This window comes from Ochlerotatus camptorhynchus, unplaced genomic scaffold (assembly GCF_037179485.1).
Source record: "Ochlerotatus camptorhynchus isolate MF236.1 unplaced genomic scaffold, CSIRO-AGI_Acam_v1.1 ptg000334l, whole genome shotgun sequence".
In the NCBI taxonomy this organism is placed as follows: domain Eukaryota; kingdom Metazoa; phylum Arthropoda; class Insecta; order Diptera; family Culicidae; genus Ochlerotatus; species Ochlerotatus camptorhynchus.
This window is the reverse complement of record NW_027040822.1, coordinates 1,442,002-1,460,694: the sequence shown is the minus strand read 5'-3', so window position 1 is coordinate 1,460,694 and position 18,693 is coordinate 1,442,002. Positions and strand designations below refer to the sequence as shown.

At 42.6% G+C, this 18,693-nt stretch overlaps 3 protein-coding genes across 3 annotated transcripts in view; 2 read left to right on the top strand and 1 right to left on the bottom strand.

The window, feature by feature from the left end:
* Positions 1-18,693, bottom strand: part of Pitslre (pitslre) — a 169,519-nt gene that overhangs the window by 12,980 nt on the left and 137,846 nt on the right. The gene's annotated exons all lie outside the window — the stretch shown is intronic.
* On the top strand, positions 6,015-7,427 carry LOC135708773 (uncharacterized). The gene is made up of 2 exons (XM_065230915.1): positions 6,015-6,122; positions 6,182-7,427. Exons 1-2 carry the CDS (start codon positions 6,023-6,025, stop codon positions 7,327-7,329), a joined length of 1,248 nt encoding a protein of 415 aa, XP_065086987.1. The 5' UTR covers positions 6,015-6,022; the 3' UTR covers positions 7,330-7,427.
* LOC135708738 (golgin subfamily A member 6-like protein 22) overlaps positions 17,644-18,693 on the top strand; it is a 422,081-nt gene continuing 421,031 nt past the window's right edge. Inside the window, exon 1 of the mRNA XM_065230859.1 lies at positions 17,644-18,075. Coding sequence (XP_065086931.1) covers positions 17,834-18,075 — 242 coding nt within the window. The 5' untranslated portion in view covers positions 17,644-17,833. The remainder of the gene's footprint in view (positions 18,076-18,693) is intronic.

Here is an 18,693-nt window from a genome sequence, read left to right as displayed (position 1 = left end):
CAGAGCAAGTATTTTTTGGAGAATTTGTCCATTTTCTTCTTCCTTATGTTTTCCGGAACATCAAACCGTGATTTGGCAACGTAGAACTCCAGCCCCGGTATCTGCTTTGCGTCTGCCTTGATGTAGGTTTCTTCATCCATAACCACACACATCGGTTTCGTTAACCACTCTCGATACAGCTTCCTTGCGCGGGATTTGGCCACCGTGTTTTGTTGATCACGCCGGTTCGGTGCCTTCCACACCTTGAATACACGAAGCCCAGCTCGTTCCATGGTTTGCTGAACGAACCAGGCGGAACACATTGCCTTTAGAGCCGCGTCGCGAATCGAAAGGTTCGGATTACGCTTGAAATAATCCAACACCTTCCGGGCCTTCACAGGGTCAGCCGTCTTCGATTTTCTTCCACTTCCTGCCCACCGCTCGGTCATCTGGGACTCCTTAAACGATTTTACCACCCGAGACACAGTTGTATGGGTGATTCCCAGTTGTCTTCCGATCCATCTCACGGTCGCAGTCGGATTTTCCATGACGGCGCGCAAAATTCTCCGGCGATTTTCTTCTTGTTTCGATGACATCTCAATAACCACTGAACCGATTGTTATGAAATTTTGCACATGTAAACAATTCACTCCAAACTAGTTATGCCCCCAAGTTACACACGGATAAAAATTGTACATTTTTTTCGAGTACAAGCCTTATTTCCGTTGATATCGTAAATAGTTTTAATATAGTACGTGTAACATATTTTGCATGTATGATTTTATGAGCGGTCGCTTCGTGTTTGCGTCAAGGAGCAATTGACTATATTAAACCTGAGGATTGATCCCCGTAAGGCGGGTCTATGATCGGAACTACTACACCAAACGTGACAGAGCTGCTTGCAAAGGATTCACTTGGACTGATTTGGTGAGATTGTTCCTTTTTTTACTTTTATCTGTTTAAACTTAATTTCTATGAATCCGTAGCATTTGGAATCATTTGATTCGGATGAGACTTAACTAGACATCCTATTTTTTTAGGAGACATCCTACTAAATACGTGCCATCTACAAAGCAGGAATTGCTTTGATGATGGAAGTGTACACGCAGTACCAATATACATTTTATATCGGTACTACGTGTATGCGGGCGTGTTGTAAGTTCATGCATTGTTTCTTCTCATTGTAGACAGCGAATAACGAATAGCGAGCAAGGGCGCTATAACCTAGGCGAATACAGCATTCCCTCCGTATAGGTTACGTCCGCACACCGCTCTCTGTTGTCCTTCGACTGAGGTCGGCTGGATCGATTGAGGGATGGCAGTGGGTGGGCGGTGCCGTCCACGCTTGTACGGAGGGAGGACTGTACGCTCGAACACAAGGGGTAAATACCTGTGTTCCATCCCAGGAGATCGGACAACCAAGGAGTGTACATTAACTTTCTTAGCTCTGTCACTCCCAACGATTTATACAGCCTATTTTCAAATCCTGCATACGGAGCGGTTGGTACGGTATGTCCCCGCTCTTTGATTACCTGTGGATTAAATGTTAACCACGGTCTATACTTATTAAGTAGACATGGTAAACATTCACTTCCACAAAAATTAACTAAACGCTACACAGTAGGCCTGGCCGCTTTATTGTTTGTTTCACATCCTTGATGTGCAGCAGGCATTAATAATGACAAGAAAAATGATAGATGTATTTCTATCATTTTCCAGGATTCTTTCAAGTACTGGCTGTGTATGTGTAGACTAGACTAGACTGGACTAGTACGTGTAACATATTTTGCAAACAATTATAAAAAAAAAAACAATTTTCGTGTTTTTCGCCTGTTTGGAAAAGCACTCAAAGTTTGTGTGAGAGACAAGAGCTAACATTCTAATCTTCTCGCTCTGTTCGTTCTAGAAAGAGCACTATACGCAGTATATTGCTCACTACACACTTACTGTGTGTGTAGTTTTCGGAATGAACTGCGCGGTGAGATTAGATCACTCTACACTGGTGGAAACTAGTGAGTGACATAAGAGCTCAAGAACACTCTGCAGTGAACTCACAGAAGCTCACTCCAGAGAACACTGGAGTGGGAGAACTGGTTGGTCCTCTGAATATAAAGCAAGTGCAATTGTGAATGATTTCCCAATTTTCCATTCGATATTAACGTTGACGACTGTATTTTAGTCGGAAGACTATCTTTACTATAACGGTGTTTCTTATTTACTATTGTGTGAATAAAAAGTAAAAACTCTTCTCTCCTTCACCTTCTCACGTAAAACCGCATACAAAATCAATACACTCGTCATCACCAATACCAGTATCTTTGATCAATGCGTGTCATCCTTGTGCTTTATTCGTGTGGAAGACACCGACTTTTCTTGTAGATTTACAGTTAACTTATGAAATTTCACCATGGGAATAAAGAGTTGTAGCTTCTGCTGAGAACAAAGGAGAGTTAATAATAAATAAGAAGCTATGTTCTTGCATGTAATGTCTTGTGTGTATTTTATCGTGCCGCAACCCCAAGTGGATTTTTATTTATAAAAACGCTTCGCGTACTGCTATCGCTATTGGGCAGCGATGGCAAAGCGTAGTTTACGTGTTTGGCAACTCTTTTTTTATAATTTCTCATTTTATGAAAACTCTTAAATTGATCATACAACAGCATGTTTCCCAAGCAGTGAAATTAGAATGGTTCATATGAAATGCTACAGGTAAATTTATAGATCATAACATATTTACACCCCATTTAAAACATGTTTGGAGATTCCCAAAACTGTCCTTTTCAGCAAATTGTCCCAGCAGCAAACTGAAAAAAAAAACTCTATTCTAGATATTTTTCACTATGAGCCTTATGGATATGACAAGTAATTCGATTAGGCACTGGAGCATGTCCTTCTGGTGCACTAATTCCACTATCTTCCGCTTCTTGCTTATGCTTGATTAATTAATGTCGTGACAAATTGAACGTAGAATCCGTAGAATCACATTTAAATGGTTTACCAGCCTCATCACACAACGAACACCAAGATAAGAAAACCTCATTTCCGTAACTATTTATCATTTTTTTCTTATTGAAAATTTGCTGGACAACATCTACCCATTTTCTCTATTCATCTAGTTTTTCTTATTTGTCAATTACACGCTCAGACCAAATGCACAACAGACACGCACGACTAGGGTTACCATATCAAAAACTTGAAAAGGAGGACATTTCATTAGAGGTTTGGAGATTAAGGCGGACAATGATTACTTTTCTGAATGTATGTGATGTCTCTTGAATTTCACAGGGAGTTTCTTTTCTAACACACCTACATAATCAATGAAATGGACGTGATTTTCACATAACACTGAATTAAAAAAATATGATTAGATTATGATACAAGCGGTCCCAAACATTGATCGTTCGCAATAAAATTTTGTAAAACGGAGTATCTTTGATAATGCGGGTAGCTTTCATAGTATAATATTTATAAAGATTAAATTTCCTCGCAGCGCTTAATAGAAACTAGAAACATTGGTTCCATATTGAAGCTTAGGGTATTTCCGTTGATATCGTATATAGTTTTTATATAGTACGGGCAACATATTTTAAAAACATATTAAAGGGTGTCCACGATGAAATTGCCACACACAAAATTGATTCGCAAAATTCGAGTTTTCATCCGATTGCCATCAAATTTTCAGGGATTGAGAAATAACTATTAAACTTCATTTTACCATTTTACTCGTATTTTATTTACAGTCCAAATACGCAAATGCCCGCACCTTGGCCTTAACCCCGGCCATAAGATTCTGCACAACCTGTGAATCAACCGTTTTTTGCATGTAAACCCATACTTTCTTCAGTTCCTCGACTGTCTTCACTACCTTAGGTCGTTTAAGAAGGTGCTGCTTCATAATCGCCCAGGACGTCTCGATGGGGCGGAGCTCCGAAGTGTTGGGAGGGTTGAACATTTTCGGCACTAAATTGACCTTATTGTCCGCATACCACTTCAGCACGTCTTTGGAGTAGTGGCATGAGGCCAAATCTGGCCAGAAGATTGTTGGGACGTTGTGGGCCTTCAGGAGAGGAAGCAGCCGCTTCTGGAGGCACTCTTTTATGTACACCTGTCCGTTCATCGTGTCCTGGGTCACGAAAGGTGCACTCCGCTTCCCGCACGTGCAGATGGCTTGCCAAACCAGGAATTCCTTCGCAAATTTGGACATCTTCTGAGTGCGGACATGCTCCGGAACGCTGAACTTATCCTTGGCCGTGAAAAACAGGTTGCCGGGGATCTGTTTGAAGTCGGCCTTCACATATGTTTCGTCGTCCATGATGCAGCATTCAACTTTCGTCAGCATGTTGAAGTACAACTTCCTGGCACGGGTTTTGGCGGACTTGTTCTGATTCTTTTCGCGATTAGGGGCCTTTTGTACCTTGAACGTTCGAAGCCCAGCCTTAGTTTTGGCCTTCTGGACAAAACTTCGGCTTAGGTGCAGCTTCTTAGCCACATCCCTAACGGAGGCGTTCGGATTTCGGTTGAAGGCCTCAACTACGCGGTTGTGATTTTTGGTGTTGTACGGAATACTTTTTCCTTCACTTCTGGGCTTCCGATCGGTGGTCAACCGTTCCTCGAACCGCTTAATCACTCGCGACACCGTGGAATTCGCGATTCCCAACGTTTTAGCGATGGAACGATGCGAGAGATCCTTGTTCTCGTGATGAATGCCCAGACAACCAGAAGTCGTATAACAATGTACAGACAGTATCGTAAATTGCTACAGTTTAAGTCAAAATCGCATATTAGAATGGCATACCTCGCATTATGTTTAAGTTAAATCGTATAGAATGCAAATTTCCGACTTATATGCGATGACTCATTTTTCCGTCGTACTGTATCACAAATTTAATCGGATTACATCGTAAGACTTTTCAAAATGGATTTGTTATTACAGATCAAATTGCATATGATGTTAAATCAACTCGTTTAAAATTAAACGAAAATATGCACGTATATGGCCTCCACTTTTGTACGTATAAGCCATTTCTTTGCATTCTATACGACTTGTTTGTTTGTATATATGTTTGTATATCACGAAAACAACTTTGAATATACGTGCATTCTGGTTGTCTGGGTGCGCAAGATTTTATCACGCACGAGCTGTTCTTTCGACTCCATTTCCGCGAGTTTTGATCACAGGACTTTAAAACTTGCAGGATGTAAATAATGCACTATGAACTAAATCTACCCAAATTTTCATTAAATTCTACCCAACGGTTAAAAAGTTAGAGCAATTTCATAGTGTGGCAATTTCATCGTGGACACCCTTTAAAAAACAATTTTCGTGTTTTTCGCCTGTTTAAAAAAGCACTCAAACCATTACTTATGAAATGTATTTCTTATATAGCCATAACAAACTTAATGTTGTATTTTTATTGCTTATGAGGTTTTCTGATTATATACTCTTTCAAAGTTTCATATATCTTGAACTAAATTGTTTGAGTTTCACTCATTTTTTTTCTACATTCACACATTCACCTCAAATCAAAATACTGAAGTTCGGTCACAAAACAAAAAATAGTGTAAATGCTTTAATTTCCGTAAAACATATTAATAGTGAATTAACTCTTGGATCCTTAGTACTTGTTTTAAAAATATAAAATTTGAAAAACATTCATTGCTGTAAAAAAAATATATAAAATATACTTAAAAAAAACTATCAATGTTACCCTGTTTTACGGTACTTTCACTTTAAAACAGAAGTCTTCTTTAAACATAGCCGGGGGTGGTGTTTCTATTAGCTATCTCAGACGCCAATAAGCAGTGATCTATACTGATTGGTTGTTTATTAAGGACATAGCACGATATACAAGACCGGGTGGCTCTCCCACTCCAGATGATTGATAAGAGCGAACTGCCGGTGTTGACGTTATCATGACGTCCGAATGGCAGTGTTCAACATGTTCGATAACGGAGCTATCGGAGCGACAAGCACGAGACTTGGTATAAAAAGTCTTCTTCACTCTTACCTTCAGTTTCATTTTGTGGTTACCGAAGGTGAACAATGAAGGTCTTGTTGTGCTTGGCAACGGTTGTACTGACCTTCGGGTCAATGGCAGAAGGGAGAGACATTCCTCTCAAGGAAACAGAGTGGAATAAACTGGGTAAGTTTGATGTCAATGTGTAAGTGTTCAATTTGATTCAATTTGTCCGTTCGTTTCAGCATCGGCGTGTACAATCAATATCAATACTCAGCTACCGAGGCCACAGCCGCTGTTTCTGATTCCCGGTACTGACCAATTCCGATATCCTCAATCGGATGACCGACTTCTACATCTGGAGGCGGGAGAATACCTAGAGCTGGCTTGCGACAGTGGTTTCAATATTTCTCCGGGCAAGAACTCCATCATGGTGTCATGCGTGTTTGAGAACATGTTCAACTACGACAGCACTATGTACCAATTTAGTCAGTTTTCCTGCACGGAGAATTGGTTCAGCACTGCTCGTCGTACTCCGCAATCTTGCGAACAGAATGCGTTCATCGTAGAAATCGGATTCGATATGGGATCACGTTTCCCGAAGATCATGGACGTCTGTCACAACGAACAAACATTTGAGAATCATTGGATCAAGCATGAGTTTCATAGAGCTCATGCTGGTTTCCAACAGGGAGTTCCACGCCCTTCCTGGCACCAAGGAAATTTCTACCCTGGCATAAACGTGAATACCCTGTACACTATCAGTCGTCAGCGGCAAACCTTGGGTACGATCCTGAATTCACAGCAAATCGCCGATGAGCTGGTATTGGACGTTAGCACTGGAATTTACATGGCCCGTGGACATATCGCTGCGCGCGCTGATTTCATCTACGGAACGCATCAGAACGCTACCTTTTGGTTCTTGGTGGCTGCACCCCAATGGCAGAACTTCAACGACGGAAACTGGCTTCGTATCGAAGATAGTTCACGCAACTTTGTAGCTGCCCGAAATATCCACGTCACTGTCTATGGTGGCACGTACGGTGTGCATACCCAAACCGATGCCAACGGTGATGAGCAACCGATCTACCTGGACTTTGATCCGAACGGAACGCAACGCCTGCCGGCACCGAAGATCTACTATAAAATTTTGCATGATGAACGAAACAATGCTGGTATTGTGCTGATTGGTGTGAATGACATTCACATCGATTCAATGCAACGGATTCAAGATGAGTACATGTTCTGCGAGGATATTGGCGATAAGGTGAGCTGGATCAACTGGGACAGGAAGAACCTTGCGCTGGGATATTCGTATGCTTGTGAAGTGAACCCATTCCTGAAGCGAATTGGCCACCTCTCGCACCTGAACATCGCAAATTTGCTGATTTAGGATCTGTGATCCACCATAATCAGTATTATTAAATCCATTGATAAGAGTTGAATGGAAATAATATCAATAAAATCACTTCAAATAATCTGTGATAAACTGATAGGCTAGTACTTGTCTTTTTGACGTTGATGTTTTAAAGGAAATCTACTTGTCCGAAGAGTGGTATATTAAACTCTTATCATTCTTGTTCATATCAGTGATGGATGGTTTTGGTTAAACCATGAAGATTTAAGGTTTTCTGAACAATATACATTAGATCAACCATGACATATTCATCATTCAATCATCGCTTTCACGCATGGGATAATTTTTAACTTGTCTGGGAACTCGTGACCATCAGCATGAGAGGCATGAATGCTTACCACTAAGCCGGACCCGTTCCCTGCGGGAGAAAGATTTTCCAAGTCTAGCATTTCTTTCATCCTTTTCCACCACCAGAATGTATCAAAATATCACATTTGCGTCACCCGAACGCCCGTCAACAAATGACCCGCTTCAACCAGCCAGATGATATTTAAGTTTCACTACGCTGCTCGTAAAACACGCTCAATTTTTATTTTGGCAATCTTCAACGGATCGAGTTAAATTAAAAACCACACTTATACCCATCCCGCGTAGAAAAATCCAGCCGAACAATGGATTAGGTCCTAAGTAACAGATCGTTTCATTAATAACTTGGCGACAACACCGTTTCTTGCTGTGTTTGCTGTATGGGATGCTAGATAATAGCTTCTTCTATGGAACTGTTTGTTGAAAGTACCTGGAACTGTCCATACATGGCCATGAAATGGGATGCAAAGAAACAATCGACGGGTAGAATCGGTGAATATTTCTTAGGATCTAATACATTGTTTGGCTTGAAATTTTCACCGGCAAATCTGCATCTCGGCAATTCATGCAATGCCGAGTTCTGTTGCACTCACTCACTGCTCGGTTCGCTCAGCTGTTGTTACTTTCAAGTGTGAGAATTTGTTTGTTAACAATAAGCAGCGTTAGCTCACACTACAGCCATCTTGGCTGCTGCTCGGGTTGCTGAATTATTTGCATCCTCATGTACAATCGGTCAATAGTTGACCGCCAGCGGTCTTCTTGCTTCGGAGAGTTTCCTCGTCGCCGTTAGTCTGAACAGAAGAACGCACCTCGCCTACTAGATTCCGTTGCTTTGGTCGCAGCTTTGCAACTTGCCGCGCATAGACTGCTTCGAATTCGTTTATTTTAAGCTACTACCGATTGCAAGAGAGGCACCATGATCCAATCGCTCAAGTCCGTCTTAGCGCGGAGAATGTTTTAATTTAAATTCGATAGCCGATAGGCGAGAGAAGGAAAAATAACGCGCTACATTCCAACCGTCCCGGACGTCAGAGTTTGTGATATCGACATCGAACTCGGGAAAATCGAAGCAAGCTGTGTGTTTACTGTGTGCTACAGGTCTACTACGGCGGGGCAGTGTGTTACCATTTCCTGTTGTTGAGATCGTGTTGATGAAGACGATTTGTGGTTTATGTGGTGTTGATCATTGAATCCGATTGTTGACAGTGCTCGGTTTATCGGATTCGTTTGCGTTCGCTGGAGTAATCTGAAACGATAAGTGGGTGTGATGTGATAATTGTAGTGGTGCATATTTAGTGAGAGGGATTAACAGGAGGTGAATGAACATAAACACGTGTTGCAAAATAGACTGTGATGTAACATTGAAAGCAAATTCGTATGTGAATTAATAGGTCATTGCCAGATAACACTCGTGACACTTGGGTAATTATAGAAGACGCGAAGTTAGTGCGATAGTGCTTGAGAGGATTACGATAGTGGATTAGATGTGCTCAACGTATCCTTCTTCTTGATCGCATTTCAAGCTTATTGCTTATCGCATATGAGCTTATTGCGTGCTCTCAACTTAGTGGGCTAGGTGCACTTCTACTGTTATTAATTAAGAGCTTTCGATGGCTGTACCATTTTTGCATTAGTATAATTGAGTGGCATGTACAATCATACTCTATGTCCAAGGAAGTCGATACATTTTTCAACCCGAAAATTCCTAGACCGGACCAGGAAGGAATATAGAATATAGAAATATAGAAAATATCTCCCTTCACTTAATTTTCAGTTATAGTTAGCATAGGTTAGCATAAACACCGAAATTGTTTACAAGCATGTAACAATATCGCTAGAATATTGTGAAAATCTAGTTTAGTTTTAGATCATAAAGGTTTTTGCGCTGAACGGTAGACGGTACTGCTTATTATCCCATGAAGAAGGTCAACTCCAAAGATTGAAACGTGGAACATAAAACATTGTAGCTTTTTTAGATCCAACGTTAAACCTAAAATTTGTATTTCTAAGTTTTTCTGATTTCAGGTAAATTTTACCCATACTCTAGTTTTGCGTGTACTTTCCTCAATTATAATTATGGGTGTTTCTTAAAGGGGGCGCACATATGTAAAATCAGTGATTAAGGAGCTCTAAATTTACCATGACTGAAAAATGTCCAAGCGAGGATAAATTCAAAACACTTTTATGAATTTCAGATATAAACAAGATGGACATGATTGCACTCGAATCGGTTAAGCCATCTCCAAGGAAAGTGGGATAGTTGCAAAACTTTATATTGAAATAAAAGTCAATAGAGTTCTATGGAAATTGTAAAAAACTGATGTTAGATTTTCTTTTAGTAATTGGTAATGTTAATTTTTATTTGTTTTAGAAAATAAACCATTACCCCCTTCAATCTCACAGGAGAGAGCGCAGCAGGCTGGAGGATCCATCCGGGACGTCTTACCCCAACCCGTTGATGGAGAATCCCCCTCTGCGGTCGATTATGAAACATTAGAGTCACATACCACTTACCTACCAATGAAATCAACCGTCGGCATGTAGTGCCAATCGAAAATCCCCCGTCAGCCAACACTAGCCACCGCAACATTGTGAGTGCCACCGACGCTATCATTCCTACACGGCAAATGTGAACGGCCCAAATTTGAGTTTAGTTCACTCATAATAGCCAAAAGTGCAGGAACTCAGCGATGAGTAAATTTGCCTCATGTTTTCCCAGGTTTTTCCAGGATTTTCCAGGGAAAAATTCCCGAATTTGAGAAAAGTGAAGATTGGATTCACTCAGTCTATTGGTACTACTCCGAGACTGAATAAAATTTTCGTCAATTTCCTCATTTTCCGGCAGATTTTTTAGGTTTTCCACAGGAAACCATGAGACAAATTTTACTCCTCGCTGAGTTCCTGCACTTTTGGCGACTATGAGTGAACTAAACTCAAATCTGGGTCGTTCTCATTCGCCGTGTAATAACCGGTTCGGGACTGTTCCCACCGGTGAAGTTCGTCGTCAACAGCAAAGTCGAGATACATGTCCGCCGTCATCATTACAGCAACAGACAGAATTCCAAAATCGGTGTGGGGAGGGAGAGCGTGAAGTAGCCTCCCCCTTCCCAGGAGGGGAGTGGATGTCCAGGGGGACGAGAGTGGGACCAGTCACGATTGTCTTGCACCCTCTGTTTCCTCCTGGAATCCGGCCGATATGTCAGGTCCAACGCGCAGACCGTCAGCATCATCTTCGTCATCAGCAACAGTCAGCAGTAGTCATCCCACGAAATGTGTTGCCCTCCAGTGGAACATACATGGTCTACGTGCCAACATCAGCGAGCTCAAACTGCTCATCAGCGAGCATGAACCGTCCGTTATAGCGCTGCAGGAGACGAAAGTGGATAATCGTGTGGTCGCGCCAAACTTTGCCGGCAAGAACTACACCCTGCTTCTTCAAACCGGTGGTCGTCGGTACTGGCAGCCATCCGTGAGGGGGCTCCATTTGAGCGCATCGATATCGATTGTGATATTCAAGCCATTGCAGTTCGCATCCATCTTCCGACGGCAATGAGGGGAATGTCGATCTACATCTCTCCGAATTCCTAGCAACAGTGCCAAACACAATTAAATTTCTTGGAGCGTCTGCCCGCGCCAATGTTGGTACTTGGTGACTTCAATGCGCACCATCCCGCCTGGGGTTGTACGGCATCGAATGCACTTGGCTGCTACATCGCTGAAAAGACACTGACGGAGCAGCTGACCCAAGTAACATTTCAAGTTTTATCGAGGTTTTAAAGCATTCTAAAAGTCTTAATCATGGTCTGCAGAACCCTAATAAAACTCAAATTGTTACTTGGGGATAATCCTGAATTACGGATCACACACGCGGGTGGATCCAGCAAATGATTTATCTTCTGCCATAGATCTCTTGATCTGTTCGGAGGTGCTAGCTCCCAGATTTATCTGGCGAGCACTTCGGGATACCCACAGCAGCGACCACTTTCCAATCACCGTATCTTCAACTGAATGCTCACAGATCGCCACAAAACGGAGAAGATGGCTCTTCCAACAGCATCAAACCGGATGACGAGATTGGGGTTGATGAGTTCGTCAATCGGATATTATCAGCAGCAACCGCTAGCATTCCTCGAACATCAGGACGAATTGGTTCCAAATCGGTACCGTGGTGGTGCCCGGAAGTGAAAACGGCGATTAAGCGGCGTCGAAAACTTCTGAGAGCACTGAAGCGCAGCAGAACAGCAGGATCGGACACAGCGGATGTTTTGAAGCAGTTCCAGAAAGCGAAGGCAGCGGCTAAGAAGGTAGTGAAGGAAGCTAAGGAACATTCGTGGGAGAACTTTGTCCGAAAAACATCACCTAGCAGCACAACGGTAGACATGCGGCGGACGATGAACACCCTGAGAGGCAAACGACAATACAGCAAGGCGGTTATCAAGCGACCCGATGGCTACACGGAGAAGGCAGAAGAAATAGCATAAGAACTGGCCGAGCACTACTGTGAGAGATCGGCGACCTCAAGTTATCCTCAACTGTTTCAAACAGCGTAGGAAAGAGCGGAACGGGATCGCGTGGATTTTCTTCCGGACACCGACGACATATATAACGCGGACTTCACCCTGGATGAGCTTCTGTGGGCACTCGACAAAGGACGTAGTGTCTCTACAGGTCCTGACTCGGTAGGATATCCGATGATCCGACGTCGTGGCGTTTACCCCATCAGCTGGCGAACCGGAATAATAGTGCCGATTCCGAAGCCAAACTGTTCTGAATCTGGACCTGCTGCTTTCCGACCTATCACTTTGACCAACTGTATCGCAAAGGTGTTCGAACGTATCGTGAATCGATACGACTGAGTTGGAGTCGAATGGACGACTGGACAAGAGGCCGCACGCCTTTAGAGCTGGGAGAGGCGTCGATACATACTTGGCGGAGTTGGATAGGTCATTACCAAATTGGGACGAACACTGCTTGATTGCATCGTTCGACACCACTTGGCGGTACGGTATCTTGCGCACTCTGCGTAAGTGGCAGATGGGTGGGCGCATGTTCAACGTGCTGCTCAGCTTCCTCACGGACAGATCTTTCCGGGTGAACATGGAAGAACATTTATCGGGTGAAATGCCATTGGAGAACGGAGTCCCCCAAGGGTCTGTGTTGTCCGTCACATTATTCCTTATAGCGATGCAGCCGATTTTCAGAGTGGTACCGCATACTGTTACCGTGCTTCTCTATGCGGACGATATTTTGCTGGTGATACGGAGGAGTAAGGAGCGTCCTCTGTATAGAGATCTACAGGCTGCAGTGAAAGCTGTCGACAAATGGGCGAAAAGGGTCGGCTTCATAATTTCCGCGACAAAATCAAAAATTTTCTACGGCAGTCCCAACGCCCGTCGAGAACCCACCAACGATATATTCATCGACCGTACAGCTGTACTGAGGACGAATCAACTGATAGTAACTACTGTTGTTGGCGTCAACCTTGACCAGTCGCTGTCCTTCAAATAACATTGCAAGATAGTCAAAACCACGTGCGACTCTAGGCTACGGATCTTGAAGATGATCGGGGCTAAACTTCCGCGAGGGTAACGCGATTCTCTGTTGTGTATCGGATCAGCAATCGTCACGTCATGGCTTATCTACGGTATCGGGCTCGTCAGTAGAGCAAAGGATTCGGTGGTGCAGACTCTTGCATTCTACAACCGGATGGTCCGGTTCGCCTCAGGGGTGTACGTCACCAGTCAGATTCCAGCGATTATAGCTGAAGCAGGCACTTTGCTATTCAATTTAATGGTTATGCAAGGCATAATTCGTGCTGCAATTCGTTTGATGGAGAAGGATTCCAGGAATGTCGATCTTCCAGTTGTGGAACGAGCGTCCGATCGCCTGGCGACGGTTGATGTAGAGCTTCCAAACATCGCTGTACGAACCAAGTCTTTCGTCAGCTATGGCAAGCACGTTGGGCACAATTGACAGATGTCATGCTGAAGGAAGTCAAAAGGGAAACAAAGAAGTGGATCGATCAGTACAGCTCTGCCGATCAACGCGTACTCATTTGTCTGCGCATTGGTCATACTAGGGTTACGCATGAATTTTTGCTGAAGAAAACAGTTCCGCCAGCATGTGAATGCTGTGGGACCGTTGTTGTCACATTATTCTGCACTGCAGGAAATTTGAAGCGGCCAGGACGAAATACGGAATCGATTCCACAAGCCTTTTTACGGCGTTACGCAACGATGAGGATTCTGATAAGCGGTTGCTGAAGTTTCTGCATGAAACCAAACTTTATCGAAGATAGAGGGGGAGAGGTAGCTCATCGATTCTTCCGGTTCGCCTCCTAGCATCGTGCTATAAGGTACCAGGCGATAACCAGGGTAGTTGATCGATAGCTCGATGACGTCATTTCGTTGGCGTCTGCAATGGGAAATTCTCATAGCAGGCGTTGACGATGGGACGTTGTCGAGTTGTTGAATAGCAACTATCGTGGTAACTCACCGATTACCTGTCGATCTGCCAAATTTGGAAAGACGTCTGCATTGAATTGTCTCATATAATAATATTCCGCCCACTATATCACAAGAAATTGCGAGCAGCTGAGTGGAATGGAGATAAGTTAAGCATTGGGTACAGGACCAAGTCTCCCCTGGGTGGTGCCAAAAGATGAGCGCAATAGAATCATCAAGTTGCCATAAGGCACGGAATGAGAATGGGTAGTCAAAGTCTTCCATTCGTTAGTCATTTCAGGTGGATTAGAACAGGTTTAGGTTTAGGGTGGGCGTTGGCCAGATTTGGATTTTTCAGATGTAATCCTGGATAGGACCCTGTCATTGAACGTCGCGTGAAAGTGGAACTTAATGAAGGCCTAAGTACTTTTTCGTAGTTTTTAGTTTTCGGATTTGAAAGATCGTCGGTTACAGTGGCCTCCTTACTGAGCAGAAAAACGCGGTCCCATGTCCTTACATATCAAAGATATTTATGGTAAAATCGCTTATGTATCGTGTATTTTGCGAAACTCGTTGTTGTCGTTGGTTCCGGGTTTGAATGGATACACAAATTTGAGCAACGGTATTATGTGATATGAGGGGCTCGGTGGCCTTAGAGCAACCGGTTTTGCTTACTGAGCAGAACATCATGAGTCTAATCTCAGGCCCATCCACATTCAAGATTCGTCAATCGTTTTATTTGTTAATATGACTACATGGTAATAACAGCAACTCGGTGATTAAAAAGGTGCTCGTCTGCCTAGTGGCAAACGTTTTTGCTTACTGAGCAGAAGACCGTGGGTTTAGTCCCAAGCTCCTTCGCGTTATATGATCGTTAATACATCAATTCAGCTTATCGTTTACCAAAACGAACCCTGCTGCAAACCCAACCCTATTACTCAATATCCCAGTGATTCATCGTGGAAGTGCAGAGGTGTTCTCGGCTTCCATCAAAGCGAGTGTCATGTCAACACAATCCTTCCCATTCCTTTCTTGACCTGTGTTTGGGCGCGGCCGGCGCTGGTATTGCCTAATTTAAGATCACCAGTTTTTACACATTGAGGATGATTGCTAGTCCCAAGCATCGTCTATTGGTTCTCTGTGTAATTACAGCTGATCTGGCAGTAACAGAGTAGCAACCGTGGGCGGTCAATCAAGCTCAAGCTCAAGAAACCAAACTTTATCGAAGATAGAATGGAAAGGAAAGTGCAGGATGTAGGAAGAAAACAGAGCGGAGGAAGACCGCTGAAATAATGGATGAAGAAAAAGCAAGCGATGCAGAAGAAGAAACGAAGCCTGAATGGAAGAAGATGTCGGACAGGAAATGGAAGAAGATGCAGCGGAAGAAAGTTACCGATGAATGCTGGAGCCAAGTGAGTTCATGAAGAAGATGCTGAATGGAAATCGGAGATAAAGGATGAAGATGAAGCAGAAACGAAAATACGACAGAAGATGTGAATGAGTATGAAGATGCAGAAGAATGAAGATAAAGATGAAACGCAAGGAAGGAACGGAGAAATCGAAAACTAATATGGAGAAGATATATGGAAGATCATGATGAATGCAAATGGTGAATATATTTAGAAGAAGTAAAGAAGAAATTTATGGAGAAGAAGTGTAAAACATGAGATCAGCATGCAGGCGATGAACCAGAACGGAAGGAAACGAGCAAACGATAAGAAAGCTAAGTGAATTTTGAATTGTACCGTAAACACTAACACTCACCCTCACACCCACACACTGTTTACCAATTCAACTGACATGAATGCATCCGCAGGATGTAAAATGTCACTAATAAAGAACAACAACAACAAATTACAAAAATAAAATTATCTAGTTCCATTAAAGCACCATTTAGAACTAATAGAGACTTAAGTGCACAATTGCACAATTGGGTTCTTTAAGGGTATTGAGGTAAATGCATATTCGTAATCTGCATTAAAAATTCAACCCAAACCCAAAATTTCATCAATTTTAGGACACTGGAACTATTTTAAATAAGTACGATTACATTTGCAAAAATCACCTTATTAGCGCCCCTCGGTGTCACTTTGTATGGGAACGAGCTGTCAGTTTGTCAGTTTAGTGTCAAACAGTGAAGTTATTATTTTGCTTTAAATCTTGATTTAAAAATCGAGATGAAAGTGTGGGGGTTCGAAAAAAATATCGCTGTGCTCAGAAAAGGAAGCTGTCATAGAGTACCATCATTGATAACTGCTGGAACTGGTTCTAGGATGCGAATTATGCTTGCATCGTTAGAACAAATCCAGATTATCTAGTATTAAATGTTAGGAAGTGTATATTTTTGTTTTAAAATGTGGCCACACCACATTAAACCTAATTTCAGGTCATGGCTCGTATGACTTGTCTTACCAAGTGATACTTAAATTGAAGCAAAAACAAAAAAAAAAAAACAGACAGCTGCTTATCCTGACTCGGGCAAACCTCAGGGTTCACCTGAAATGTCGAGTCTAAGTCTGTACCATAACACACTTCCTTCATTAAAGTCCCATCCTAGCCACATTTGTCACTAGGAGAAAGACAAAAAGCCATCAAAAATTTGACTAGCCGAGGAAAAATTTCCACGGCGCAACGCATCTCACAACCCGAGAACGGTTTTTCCTACAGAATGATAGGCACAATCGACACACTGCGACAGCGAAAGATGGAGAACCACTCTCTCGACGCGAGTGTCTCTCCTAATTTTCCTCGCAACAGTCAAGCTCGCGGCAGGTTGACAGATTCTACAAGGTCACTACGATGGTATTAGGTCCGTTCCCGTACTTGCTTTTCTGTGAGACTATGTGTAGGAAAATGCAAAAGTAACATACAGCCAAAGGCAAAAAGCAAGTACGGGAACAGATCAATTTCTTACCACACCCACGCACTGGGGTTTTTCAAGTTAGTGGAAAATCGTTGCGTGGATTTAGCTTTTCCAATTTTCCACTTCCACTGACGTATGGAAGCATGCGGTTTTGTTTGTTTTAATCCCGCTCTATATCGGTTCTCCAACGAGGGTCTAGCCTTGCGGTATTATACAGTAAGCAGAGGATGTTTTGCCTCCGAAATGAGTCAGCTGACTATTTCGAATGTTTGTTTTGCTTGCGATAAACGATTTTCGGTGAAAAATCCATTTTCAACTGTTGTTGGTTGGAGGAACGGACGTCAATGACACTGATCCCCTTTACCACCATCACCGTCACCATCGACTGTCTGGTCAGAGTGGTGGAGATGGAGATGAGTGAGAGCGCGCAAATTTCGGCTTAATTTTTTACTACCTACCACTTATAGTGTGTCGGTGCTGCATGTATCTAACGGTGCCGAGAGACCGTGAAAGAGTTTAGTCTTGAACGAGCATTTCGAAAAATTGCAGGTGTTATCTGGGTGTGACTAATTGCTGACCGGTGGCTATTAATTGGCAGTGCGTGTGATCGGTTCATGACTATGTGACTCCATTGGAAGACCAAAACAAAGGTGTGAAGATCAGTATTCAATGTGTGATGTGATACAGTGAATTCCCCAGCGGAAAGCAAACGAAAGTGTGTCAGGAAAGCAGTGAGCCAGAGATTGCATAAAACTACTCCGTCCCAGGTTGAGCGTACTACTGTAGCTACTGGGAAACGCGGGCGTGAAAACCTTCTTCGTCTAGTCGAAAATAGTAGTGCAGGCACCCAGAAAGAGAAGAGTAAAAAATGAGTTTTTTCAACCGGCAAATTCCGAGTTTCTTGGCACATCTGCCAGAGGATACCGAAGATACGAGTGACACCGAGGACGATAGCGGCATTGCGGATGAAACTGAAACCGAGACGGAGTCGTCGCCACCGCCATTTTCGGCCGACACCCTAGAGCAGCAGATTGCACAGTTCCCGGATTTGAAAATTACCGATCCGCTTAGCGTGCAGAATCATGCGTTGAACAACTTTTTTCACTACTGGTAAGTTTTGTTTTACGATTTGTTTGTTTGTTTTTGGTTTTAATTGGTCGCGGCGAGGTTGATCGGGTTTTGTTTTCTTTCCGGAGTCAATTAAAAGATGGTGGGTTGGGTTGGGGTTTTCATCGATTTAGGAATGTTTGAAACCTTGACGTTTCCATTTGCTAGGCTTGTTTGGTATCCTGTGTTTTGATGTGATTTATTTTTACTTTCGTAAACGTGTTCATAAGAGTTTAAGAATGATTTGTTAGGTTAATTTGTTTCAAAATATTTAACACACCGTTTGACGTTTGATCACCTGTACACTAGAAGTTGGGTTATGGATACTAATAATCAATTCACGTAGGATTTGTTCTAGGAACAACAATTTTTATTCCTTACAAACATTATCAAGTTTTAGTCAGCAGTCCAGAATTTGAGGGCAGTTAAAAAAAATGAACTCATTGGTGATTTTTTTTTTCAATTGGCTTAATACTAGCCAATTCCAGATCAAAAATTAAAAATTGTTTAATTGAAAGATAGATTAGTTTTCGGTGACTTTTATGTCATGTGTAAGTTAGGGAGTTGTAACGAAATACGCATTGTTTTCAAACAGAAAAGAACAATTGTAATACACTGTTC

What these genes read in the sequence shown, in the direction of transcription:
- LOC135708773 (XM_065230915.1), top strand. Translation starts at nt 6,023, where the DNA reads ATGAAGGTCTTGTTGTGCTTGGCAACGGTTGTACTGACCTTCGGGTCA. An exon ending in AACAGAGTGGAATAAACTGG is followed by an intron (nt 6,123 to 6,181) that starts GTAAGTTTGATG and finishes CGTTCGTTTCAG; the next exon opens with CATCGGCGTGTACAATCAAT.